General features: G+C 33.9%; 1 protein-coding gene across 2 annotated transcripts in view; it reads right to left on the bottom strand.

Moving 5' to 3' along the window:
* LOC123523149 (uncharacterized) overlaps nucleotides 1-13,394 on the bottom strand; it is a 251,417-nt gene that overhangs the window by 190,071 nt on the left and 47,952 nt on the right. For both annotated transcript variants that reach the window (XM_053549270.1, XM_053549271.1), the window contains exons 2-4: nucleotides 8,579-8,748; nucleotides 3,521-3,707; nucleotides 2,323-2,526 (exon numbers count right to left, since the gene is read on the bottom strand). In XM_053549270.1, the coding sequence (XP_053405245.1) occupies nucleotides 2,323-2,526; nucleotides 3,521-3,707; nucleotides 8,579-8,748 (561 nt within the window). The remainder of the gene's footprint in view (nucleotides 1-2,322; nucleotides 2,527-3,520; nucleotides 3,708-8,578; nucleotides 8,749-13,394) is intronic.

Below are 13,394 nucleotides of genomic sequence, written 5' to 3'. Positions count from 1 at the left end.
AATAATCTTTATTAACCTTTAATACAACTCTTCTTCTTTTTTACTTTTATATCCGTTAAGTTTAAATTCTTTCATATACATTTCAAAAGGCATTGAATAATTTTTTCTTCCTGCATTTCTAATAGTATTGTAAAAATATCCTAAATAACCTTTTTCTCTTCTTCTTTATTTACTTTTCCAGTTCGTGCTTTTGTTATAAGTTGTTTTATTTTGTGATGATGTGCTTTTAAAATAAAGTTCTTGTCGTCAAGTTTTAGTCTGTTAGTAAATATGGTAATTACTGATGGAACAGCGCCGGCAACTGCTACAAATATAGGAATAGCTGGAACAAGTGCTAATGCAGCTGAACAACCAAAGACACCTGCTGTAATATATAACCCAGTACTTACTCTCCCACAAAATTTATAACTTTTTCTGTAAGCAGCAGCTAGTTTAGTTAAGTGAATAATTAATTGATCTATTGTTTCTATTCCATTATTATTAGAAATTAGATTTTTATTACTCATTTATATAGTTAATATTAATATTTTTCAACTTAAATTTCTTCCAATTCACTAAATGGTATCCAACTATTAAATTTTTCATTGTAACCTTTCCATTTTACTAAAGCTTGTTTTTTCTTATAGTCTCGTCTAATAACTTTTTCTATTCTAAAAACCTCTTGTGTAGTAGGTAAAAGTTCTTGTTCATAAAATGAACCTTGAATTATTTCATCATTTAAATCTTTAATAGTGTATGTTCTGGGATTTGTATTATTAATTTTATAAATTATAAATATTTCCTCTGTCCAGTTTGGTGTATATCCTTTTTCAAAATGTCTTTTAAGTTTGCTTAAGCGAACTCGATCACCAATTTTAAATTTTGCTTTACTCTTTGGTATCTTTAAATTACCATATAAATTAAAGTAAACAGTACCTTTATTTAAGTTTTTACTAGCTTCGGTTGGTGTCATTTTTATACTAGAATGTTTTGTTTTGTTATATTTATCAACCATATCCTGCAAATTATCTAAATAAGTATAAGTATTATTTGCTGTAAAATATTTCCACATTATTCTTTTTAAACTTCTATTAAATCTTTCTATTACTAAAGCCTTTCCTTCATTAAATGTATGGTACATGTTTATTTTATTTTTATTTAAAAATGATTCAAACTTTTTATTATAAAATTCTTTTCTTTGATCTACCCATAAATTTTGTGGAATCCTTGCAGTCTTCGGGGACTTTCGTTTCTGAATTCTATCTTCAGAAATTATTTTTTCAAATGCTTCAGTAACAGATTCTCCAGTTTTATTCTTTAATGGAATAACCCAAGCATATTTACTGAATATATCAATAACGGTTAACAAGAACTTTACTCCTTTATTGTATTTTTGAAAAAGCTTGCATGTCAACTAAATCAGCTGACCAAGTATCATCAATATCATTAACTATCACTCTTCGTTTCCTAAATTTTCTTTTAATTGGTTTGTGTTATTCTTCTGCTAATTCATCGCTCCATGTGATTCCGGGGGTATACTCTACCCCCTTTTCCCGTTTTTTGACTTATGTCCCAGCCCAAGTTTGTATTTCGTTTTAATTACAGGTTTTACAATTAAATGTTTTGCAATCTTTTCTCCAAATGTTTTTGATTTAGTTTTATTTAAGTTGGAAAGCATTTTTTTGTCGCATGTACCCTTTTTTACACCGCTGTCATTGCAAAAGTCATGGTCCATACATACTGCATCCAGTTCGTTGACAGGAGGCCCGTTATCTAAAGGATTTCCTGGTCCACAATAATTATATCCTGGGAGTGTTACACCTTTCTTAGGTAATAAAGGTAACATTGCTTTATGAATATCTAAATTACCTGCTGTGATAGTATTTTTAACAAACTTTGATTTCATTTTTCCACAAGACGAACAGGTAGCCATTATCATTTTTCTCCCGTTTTTTGTTGTAACATAATGAGGATTTATATTATCAGTAAATTTTCTTTCTTTCAAACAATATATTTTATTCTGTAAACTCATTATATTATATGTGTTTAAAACCTTTTAGTTGGTTTTTACTGGGTTTAAACCTGTGGATTTTAAATTGTCCGGCATTAGTTGGTTCGGACCGAGGATTAAAGGTTAAATGGGGTCAAAAACGCTCGCTCCATCATGTTTTTAACTACTATCGTATGTCTGTGGTTTAACATATCATTTATTTCTAACTGCCATCGTCGGCAATGATCTATATCTATATTTCGCACAAGTTTGGCGTAGAAATCAGTCAACATTTGTTAACAAACTTACTTACTTGATAATTATTTAAAATTTGAAAACGTACACTGACTTACCGAAGAAACATTCCATATAGAAGTCAGTAAAATGTAAATGAATAGTATGGTGGCGAGCAACAACTATCTCCCACGTTTCTTCTGTGTACAGGAATGGAAAGTTTAATATCGACATTGAAGTGAGCATCATCGTCGGTCTGTCACATATATGATGTTCATTCATCCACGTCTCGACAGAACTTTTCGCAACACAAGCAGGCACGTCTTAAATGTTATAATATATCCTGTTCTTTGCTATTTATATATAAATGCATCGTCTTATTTATAAATACCAATAGTAAGTAATGTGTTATTATGTACAAGAATTTATTGGCAGTCTCTCTTACTTTGACAAGCAAACTTGCAATGTTTTTTTTTTTTTTTTTTAGTATTGCGATGTAAATAATAATAATAAATATCAGAAGCGTTATTGCACAAAGGTAAACGCCTTATAAAAAATATATACACGCTTCATTTTAGACGTGACTTTCTGTTAAATGTAGAAATTTTCCAGTAATAGGTTCAAAATAATTTTTTGATCATAATATGAAGTCGATGACCGATTGTTTTATACAATAGACATGTGCAGAGCAAATAATTACAGCTGTTTGTCTAAACAATGCGGACAGTTTAAGATCTGATACGTCATTTTTCTTTTAAAACAATAACTCGCCTTAAATTGGGTTCTACAGCCTTTAAGTTTAATTATTGTTACTTGCCAAACCTTTATCAACCGAATTTCAAAATTATCTTATGATGTTTTTGGGTGTATAATAATTTATACACTATTGCATTCGTTACAAAACTGTTTACTTATTGCACTTGGCAAAATCATATATGCCCTGTATTTTTTCTTATGTCCTCAATTACTTTAAAGCTTAGATATTTGTTTAAATACTAGGTAAAGTACATTCAATTTGACATTAGAGTGCAAACTTTGCAACTACGCGACACATGCTTTTCAAGCTCTTAATATTAAAACACATTTTAACTAAAATCGTCAATAATGAACACGGATTTTGGCAAGGAAATAACAAATTTCATGATCACTGAATATTTATTTTAAGATTTTTAAAAAAGAGATACAGTCAAGCACATACAATGTTTTCAAAAGCTTAAACATTTATTTAATGAAAAAAGAAACCGCACCAGTCTTTCTATAATGACACGGTATACCATATCCTCAATACATAAAATATAACAAGTGAACATATTTTACCTTGTTTTGTAATTATTGCTCGAAATCCCCTGCTCGTATTCCTCTCCATTGGACATGGCAAGAAGGTCATGGTCAAGTTGGTCTCACTCGTTTCAACAACAAATACTCTCCCATTGTAACGATGATCAATTGTTTGCGCTCTTGTGTTGTTAGTGGTTCTGCTAATGAGTAGTTTTTCGGAGCAATCCTGCGATAAGATTACCATGTTTAACAGAAATATACAAACTATTCCTATTAACTTTTCTCATAACTTTAATTGTACGTTCAATGTAGAATAAATATCTTAAATGTACAACTTCTAAATATAGGAGGGGTAAAAGTCGCTGACTTCAAATCACTTGCCCCTCTGCGATGTGGGGTCCAGCATAACTTGGGGCGTTTAATTCTTCATTTCCAGCCGGCCTAATGAAGGTCGGTGGTTCTACAAAGGTACAAACCCGTGATGAAATAATGCATGCAGGGGTACCCGAGTTCATCCTCCACAATCAAAGCTGGAAAGTCGAAATATAACATATGAATGTGTTGGCTTGACTTGAAATCAAACAGGCGCAACAAATCTAAATATAGGAACGCCGTTTCTCGTTTCTATTCAACAGCACTAAGGCCTGTGGCCGATTTCTATAGGTGCCCTAAAAAACAAAGACAAATATCAAACAGGGAATGCCACGTACCAAAATCGCAGCCTCCACAAAACGAAACCTACAGCACGCAGACGTGCACACCATAAACACACACAAATACACGCGCACACACACAAAGCCAACACACGAGGACAAAACGAACAAACAAAGGAACACACACACGCGCACACACACAAAGCCCACACAAGAGGACAAAACGAACAAACAAAGGAACACAGTGGGGCACCGCCTTGGAACGGTCAGTGGCAAAAACAACACTGGGGAGCTTAAACCGGTTTATTGTGCGCATCCAACCTCACTCTAACCCCCACACGAGACAGTGTAAATAAAAGTAATCCCCTCCAGGTGAATCTCTAACACACGTAATGGAAACAAAAAGGCATGGCATGTATAACACAAAAATGTTCGTGTATAAAAAAAAAAAAAGCAATCCTTTAGAACCAAAAAACGTATGTACTCAATGCCTTTTCAGAAGACAGAGCAACAAGGGTAACACCCTTAAGGGCCCGACGAAACAGGCCAGATAACAGATATCAAAACAGTTCAGTCCTGGTAGGATTTAAAAACTGCTCAAAACAGTTGGGTCGTAACCACTTTTAATAAAACGTTTTATAATTTTACCAAATACATTTGGAAAATTACCATGACCCAAGATCTTACGAAGTTTGTAAACCTGGTTTAGAAATACCTTCTCGCAGAAGTGTGTTTAAATTACTATTGAATTTTAAAACTAAATCAGAATTACGATAGTAAAATTTAGCAAAATATTTACGCAATTTGTAATAACGATAGCCTTGCTGAAGAAGTTGTAATATATAGATTACGTTCATTGAAATGCTTGACATGACTACACGCTCTGGCAAACCGAATTAATTGAGAAATATATACCCCATAAGATGTAGTCTGAGGTACATCCCCATCCAAATGGGGAAAATTTACAATACTAAAGTTAAAATCATCCCTCTTGTCATAAATTTTGGTATGTATAATATTGTCATAAATAGAGAGATGTTAATCTAAAAACGAAGTATCAGTATCCGAATTGTTAGTTTTAATTAACTGAAGCTCCCTAGGATAAACAGTACTCACAAATTGACCAAAAAAACGGATTATCCATATCAAGAATATCATCCAGATGGCGTCATGTATTATTAAATGCAGTTATAATATCTGCCTGCGTATCTGGAGAAAGGCTCAACATAAAGTCTCTTTCATAACAATATAAAAACAAATCTGCGACAAGGGGTGCACAATTTGTTCCCATGGGAATACCAACTACTTGTCTAAAAACTGCATTCCCAAACCTTATGTAAATGTTGTTCAAGAAAAAGGAAAGGGCTTTATAAACTTCGTCATAGGTCCACATTGTATAATGTTTAATAATATTGCTAGTAAAAAAAGCTTTACCAAAACTGCAAGCGAGAAATGTAGCATTCTCTCTGGCAAAAGTCTTTTGAATTAGGGCAGTTAGTTTGTCATTTATTTAGTTATGTGGTAAAGTGGTATACAAAGTAGAAAAATCGTATGTACTGACTGTAGATACCTTGTAATTATTAACTTTAAACTTATCCAGGATTTAGCTAGAATTTTTAATCGACCAAAATAAATGTTTACCAGAGTTTTCGTATACTTTATCGCAGTATCTTTCCACGTGGGCTTTCACAGCAGTTAGACATGATGTTAATAGTTTTGAAATATTTGTAGTTGTACAAGAGCTTGAATTAGCGACGAAGCGGGCTTTACATGGTTGTTTATGCAATTTAGGAATCCAGTACATGGTTGGTAGTTTAATTTGCTGATCGTCTATACGAACTTTTAAATTAGAAACTTCAGTGATGTGATCAGTGACCAAATTATTTTCAACAGAAGGACTCAATGTATAAGTTTTAGTGCTATTTAGTTCGTTTTGTAAAACATTAATATAATGTAGGCGTCAAATGATGATAATATTGCATATACCCGGTACATTTTTATGCTTCGTAGCGTTGATAATTAGCTATTCACTGATAAATTATGTGTTAGAAAGTTCGCTGCATGCCCTTTAATCTGAACATATGCAATAACAGAACTGTAGTATTTTTTACAGACAGCCAATACAGGGTATTTGGATCGTCAATAAAATTTTGTGTTTATTATTTCAAATTCCAGACAATCAAAATTTTTGTATGAACATTGAAATTTAGCTCGCTAAACAGAGTTGAAGTCGGAGGTAACCACCACGGAAGAATGCATACAAGCAGTTTATAGACTAATTCTTTGAGTAACTTTCTGCCTTTGCAAAAAGAAGAATGAAATAACTTTTCAGAATAAAAATATATTTTGCTAAGGAACGACTCACAAATATAAAATTGATATTAATTTAATATATACCATATACTTTCATTCAGAGTTATGACAAAATGCGGACATGGTAATGTTATTTATATTACATTGGTCAATGACAATGCCTTCACAACATATAACAATGTATTGCTTGATAGCGTATGCTTAATCTAATTTTTTTCCACGTACATTCATCGGTCGCATAAGGTTACACCTTAAAAGAGTTGAGGTAAGGGTATATTTGCTGGAAGCGCAGAGCACCCCAAATAAGCCATAGAGTCATGCATCGCAAAGTTGGCCCACGACCAAAAGAAGCTGTAACGGAAAAAAATATTGTAGACGTATTGCTTCAAATGAACAACTACATTGTAATTATATGCAAAATACATAAAAAGGAGAGAGGGGGTTGATGGTGTAAGGGAAAAGTGGGACAACGATGAATAATCAAAAGGGAAATTCCCCTTCCTTAAACGCAGTAAGCACAAAACGTTAACCACAGCAGCGTAGACACCCACCTGCAAATGACAAAGACACACACGCGCACAATTAACAGCCTTAAACAAACAAACAGACAATTAAGATAAAACAAAACAGTGGTGCATCACTCTTATAATTGTCTGAGGGTTTTTGCTCGAATGCAATTTTGGAACTCTGAATGCCATTATGGCTAGAAGGAACACTAAGTCCTTTATCGACCTTTGTTCCAGATAGCACCTAACATTTTAGAGTATGAAAACCAGTTATAAAATAATGCTGGTTGCTGATATGTAACATTTAAGACTTATTCTGACGTGATACTGCAGTCATAATTTGATCATTTTGAAGCACATTATTTAAGATATTCTGACACTTCTTCTTTTATTTCCATGCAGCTGCTCTTGCAGATAGTCCTACATATCTAGTCATTGATAAACATTTAATCCCCAATTATACCTGGATTATTGCAAGAAAAGTTATCTCAGTTAATAAATAATATGTCAAATACATGATTACTGTCTGACATTTGAACATGTTTTAAGTCTAATAAAATAAATTTAGATCTACTATTTAAGCTAAAATTAAGATCAAGTGTAATTTGTACCTCATAAAACAATAAAGTCATTACATACAAAAACAGAAAAAACAACAACAACAAAAAAACCTTCAGTAGTTACCAAGTAAATTGACATTACAATGAAATGACTTATCACTGAGATTTAACCATATACTTACTTCGTTATGCCTTTTAACTTGTGTCAGGCAGGTACACGGGTAAATGCGAGATAGAATTAAATTTGGTATCATTAATTGATCTCTAGTACTATGTCTACCTTTGTATTATATAAATTTGCTTCATATCTATCTTGATGTTATCGCTTTTACATATTTTCACAAATGTTTAAGTATCATTTGTATTGCTATTTTTTTATTAACGATGTAATCAGTATTTGATTATTGAGCTAATAAATCTGAAAATAATCAAGATTTTATACATTTTCACTTTTTTATACGATTGTTGTTTTTGCATATTTAAGTATTTGTTAATGCAGTAAAAGGTAAAAATAATGCATGTTAATATAGCTGCTAAGTAATGAAATACATTTCTAGTTTTATCAAAATGAAAGTAATAATTTTGGGACTTCTGTAAAGAAACGTGCCTTATGCCTTTCAACCTGTAAAAAACGGTTGTTGGTGCGCATCCAACCTCACTCTAACCCTCACCATTGGGGGAATGTAAATGGGGGAGCGAATTTGTAAAAAATGAAAGGCAGAGCTATAGAACGTTTTGACTGTGTAAACGTATATAATTAAATCATCAAACGTTTGTGTGAAATTTCAGTAAAATGCATGAATAGGTTCCAGAAATACGGAAAGGAATGTCATTGAATTTTGGGACATTTTACATCTGAAATTGAAGTCAGAGTTATGGGACCTAGTAGTTTTACTACAAAACGTATTGTAAGTTTCAGCTTTATACATTTTTGATTCTTTAAATGGGACGGGACAACAAAAGGGACGGACGAGACAAAATGATGCCTATATAGCCCCCATCCCCTGCAAATAAATATTTTATTTATCTGAAATACTTTGAAAAAAGCTTTTTAACCAACTATACCTGATTATTTTCCAGTGATACATTTGTGAAGACGATTCTCACAAAAGGTCCAGTGGGATATTCTATTATCCATCTATATATTTGTTCAGTGTCGAAAGTCGTTATTGTAGTTTCATTGTTTATGTATTCCACATTCGCTTCGTCTCTCAGTCTTCCGCTAACCAATTCACCTAAAACAATATTCAAGATAATAACCTTTCTAATTTCATTTATGTTGTCGGGCAGACGTGTTTTTTTTTTTTTGGACTTAAAATTTTCATGAATTTTAAATGGTTAAATTGGAGAAAATATATTGAAATGTATATGTAGACGTATAATTGGTGATTCGGACTATAATTTGGTAGATATATTATTAACCTTCTGTGCTTTATTTTTGATAATCAGTAAAGCATTGATAGACCAGTAACACAGCCATTGTAACAGTGAAGTATACATTCATTACTGCTAATCCGTCTTTTGTTCTCGTGGGTAATATTAACAGTGTGTTGGTAGGAAAACACTTGTGAAAACTCTTATAGCATAAAATCTACATTAAAGTACTTAGTAATGCACATAAAATCTACGGAAGCGTTTTGAGGCTATCACTGCTAGAAGATAACTTCCCATATAAAGGATGCTAGAGCAAAGCGTATTTATATTTTTTGAAAGTATCGGAAATCTTGTAGCTGAACATTATATGTATGGAATAGAAATCTTATTTCCATAATTCATATAAGGAAAAGTTTCAATACAATATATAGGTATGATCATTTCCATTCAACTTGGACTAAGTCGATAAGAATTCTTTTTCATAATCAAAGCACTGAAAGGACTGATGTGGACAGCGGTTGACAGCTTCTGATGATGGGCATGAACAGATACCTTAAGTTTGGTGATTCTAGTTAAACTACGTTTGATTAATAAGCATTTTCAACAGTGTTTTCCAAATAAAGGGATTAAACTTTGCTTTTACTCTGTCAATGGGGATAAAATAATATATTGGCAAAGCTCATAGGCAAATCAATGGGGAAACACTGCTTTTACTGGAACAAGAGGAATAACAGTAAATGTGAGCATAGGTTATGGACTATTAAATGATTATGTGATGTTTGGAGATTCTATAAAAAACAAGAATTTGTAATACACTTTCATCAAATAATGACAAGGAACAGAAATTATCTGGTCACTGCTCACTGGACATTTGACATATTGACCTTAAATTAATAATTATGGGTCATTTACCAGTCTTAAATGACCTCCGTATCAAATGTGATCTAAGACCAAAACACAATCTAGTTTTCTAGCAAAAAAGTTCTATTGTCAATATGATCTTAACCTTTGATCCGAACTCAAAATCAAAAGGGGTCATCTGCTGGTCATGACAAATCTCCCGATCTCATGATCCTAGACCCAAGCGTACTCCAGTTTTCATCCGGAAACAGTATTTTTTACAATATACCCCTCCTCCTTCGAAGGAGGGCAATTAATTTTCAAATCAGAAGAGGCCCATGTCTCCCCCAATGCATAGTCGTAATAGGGAAGAAGTCAAAAGAGGATAGGAGCGAAATTCAAAGAGACACTAATGGTTTTCTGCAATAGAGATCATCTACATGGCATGTCCCATCACCATATGAAGTTTCAAATATCTGCGTCAGGTGGTTCTCAGGGAAACCGTTTTCCATGTTCAGCCCCCTGTGACCTTTATCGTTAATCGAATGAGCCCAAAATTTACAGGGGAGAAAAGAAATCGTACGCCAGTACGTGCATATTTTTGAACGAAAACACCGCGAATCTACCGGCGATTAAAAGGCGAATGTTTTTTTCGAATTAATTATACCCTTTAATGATAAGACAATCACAAACACTAGCTACAATGTAACATTAAGTCAAATTAAAGTGCATAATATTATTATGTTCGTATTTTTGGGAAACAGGTACGAATTTTTCGCCCCCTCCGTTACGGCTGCAATTATTTTCCCAAGTTGTGCAAATATGATTTATTTACGTAAGTATTATGACAGAATCGTATCTAACTCTATGAAAAATAAATTAGATAACACCTCTTCTGTTCATTTCGTGCAATATATCTCTCCATAAACCCATTTGTATGCTACAAACCTATTTTGACGTATACACGGGTGCAATTCTATCATTCAGTATCGTATCAAAATAGAATCACGCTGTGAAAGTTAAAAGTTTTCTGTTCATGCCATGTGACCAAAACAAGCTCTTTGGTGTTGTTGTAATAATGAATTTCGATTAACTTTTCTAGCAGGAACAGAGTTTTAATTTAAAATGTTTACAAAAGACTCAGTTTTAATATAGACTATAGGTCCGGTATACTGCAGTATTTCGACCCCCATAGAATAACGACCCCCCGGTCATTATTTTATAGAAAATGTGACTCCTTCCCTGTAAAATATTGACTCCCCTTATAAAAAACTGACTCCCTTTGAAAACTCTATAGAATAACGACCCCGATCATTATTCTATAGAAAAACTGACCCCTCCAAGTAAAATACTGACTCCCTAAAGATGACTACCTTCGAATCTCATAGAATAACGACCCCGGTTATTATTCTATAGAAAAAGTGACTCCTTCCATGTAAAATACTCACTGCCGAAATTACTACATTCGAACTCTCATACAATATCGATTCCCGGACATTATTCTATTTAAAAAAGTTACCGTGTAAAATACCGGCTCCTAAAAAGACTTTCGACGATAATATCTATTAAAAAGTGATCCCCACGAAACCTAACGGATAATTTTACTAGATCTACAACTCTAATACCCTCCATTGCCAATAGCTAACATTTTGATTGTACTACTACTACTGGTGCCGCTACTTCTATTGCTATTACTACATGTACTTCTTCTACTACTACTACTACTGCTACTACTGATACTACTATACCTGCTTCCACTAATACGTCTTGTACATCTACCTCTTCTTCTCCTGCTGCTGTTGTTGCTGTCACTTATTCCTTTGCTGCTGCTGCTGCTGCTGCTACTGCAACTGCTACTACCACTGCCACTACTACTACTAAAACTACTTCTACTACTTTCTATTGTTGCCGCTACCGTACTTTACTGCCAGTGCTAAGTATTGCAACTTCTATTAACACTAAGTTCTATGCTAGCAGTTTCTTGTGCAGTTTTCTTCTGAAGAATTACTTCATACCGAAGTTTGCAGGGATTACTGACACTGGTGTGTTTTGTGAACGTATTGTGAATTGTTATTTTGCTAAAAAACAAATGTATACACCAAGATACAGCGTCTAGAAATAGAATCCCTTTTCCCGTTGCGAATGCTCTGATTTCTGTGTCAAGTGATGGTATCTGGGGCTAATGGTCAAACGGAAGGACGGACGGACAAGGGCAAATCTATATGCCCCCTCCCCCGAGTGGGGGGCATAAAATGCAGCAATTAGGCCTTAGATACATGAGTTATCACTAAATTTGACCAAATGACCGGGGGTCGTTTTTTTATGGGAGTCAATATTCTTCGTGAGGTTCAGTTTACATCACTTGGGGAGGCATAGTACTATGATCTGGAGGTCGTAATACTATGACCGGGGGTCACTTTTTCTATAGAATAATGACCGGGGGGTCATTATTCTATGGGGGTCGAAATACTTCATTACACCGGCCTAATAGACCACGTGGATAGTATTCTTTTTGTAGGTTATTTATTGTTTATTTTGGTCACGTGACGAACAATTGTTTTGGTCTTGTGATCAAAGGAAGCATGCTTCATTTTCATACGCTTTTTTATAAAATATAGATAACGACAAAATGTCGTTAAGCAATGCATTTTTTGATAAAGTTGAATCCCAAAGTAAATAGACTTTAATTACGTAAAATTTACGGAGGTCATGGAACTATTGACGTTTCAGGTTGCGTTTAAACTTAACGGATTTATTGAATAAGTATGCAAATATTATAAATAAGTTTATACATACTCATTTAAAAACGTCTATTTACTTTCATGAATTCACATTCTGGGGATTTGCATGATATGAAGAGTTTGAAAAATAGACAGCAGTCATCATTTCTTCTTTCAAACATTTTCTTCTTTATATCTTCAGACACTGGTTCACGCTTCAAGTTCCTGTGATACGCAGGCTCCATGACCTCAGACCCCCTTCCTAAATTCCATTTGTTTAGTTCTGCCCATTGTTTTTGCGTTTGGGGCAAACCCATTATTTTATCTGGGGACCAAACGCCGCTCGTCATGGAATTACACGCCTCAACACGTGTATCATTGAAGGTTCCATGTTCACCGTCGTTTGAATACATCTGCGGATGTCTCTAAAGTGCTTTTTGTACTTTTAGCATGTGTAAATGTTGAGTTCTGCTCAACCCGGGGCTAGAGGGCGTGGGCGGTAGCATGCATTTCCACTTCCGTCCATGAACAGGCTCAATCAAACCGAACCTGCAACATTTTCGTTTATGTTGTGTTGAGCGACCTGTGAAGTTTCCACTTTTTTCTTTTATTCAGTTCAAAGAAATTCAGTTTGGTTCTCTTCATCTCTTCCCAAGCCTTTTACAAACTCCTAAAACAACATTGGCCATTTTGATAATGAGTTTGAACCAATTTTGCTACACTAGCAGTTTCAACACCCTTAGTATCTAATGAAAGAATGTCTAGCGTATCTTCTTGAAAAGGATTGCCCTTGTTTTGTTTTGTTTTTCTGAGAGAGCACTGTACAGTTTCTGTACCTCCGCAAACCGCAAAGAATTTTGTCTTTGCTAGATGACTTAGAGATCCATTCGCATCTTTTCCCCCGGATGCGGAATCATATCCAGCAGCAATACGACTTACCTCAAGTC

Source organism: Mercenaria mercenaria, chromosome 8 (assembly GCF_021730395.1).
Source record: "Mercenaria mercenaria strain notata chromosome 8, MADL_Memer_1, whole genome shotgun sequence".
NCBI classification, from domain to species: Eukaryota; Metazoa; Mollusca; class Bivalvia; order Venerida; family Veneridae; genus Mercenaria; species Mercenaria mercenaria.
This window is presented reverse-complemented; position numbering and strand designations above follow the sequence as displayed.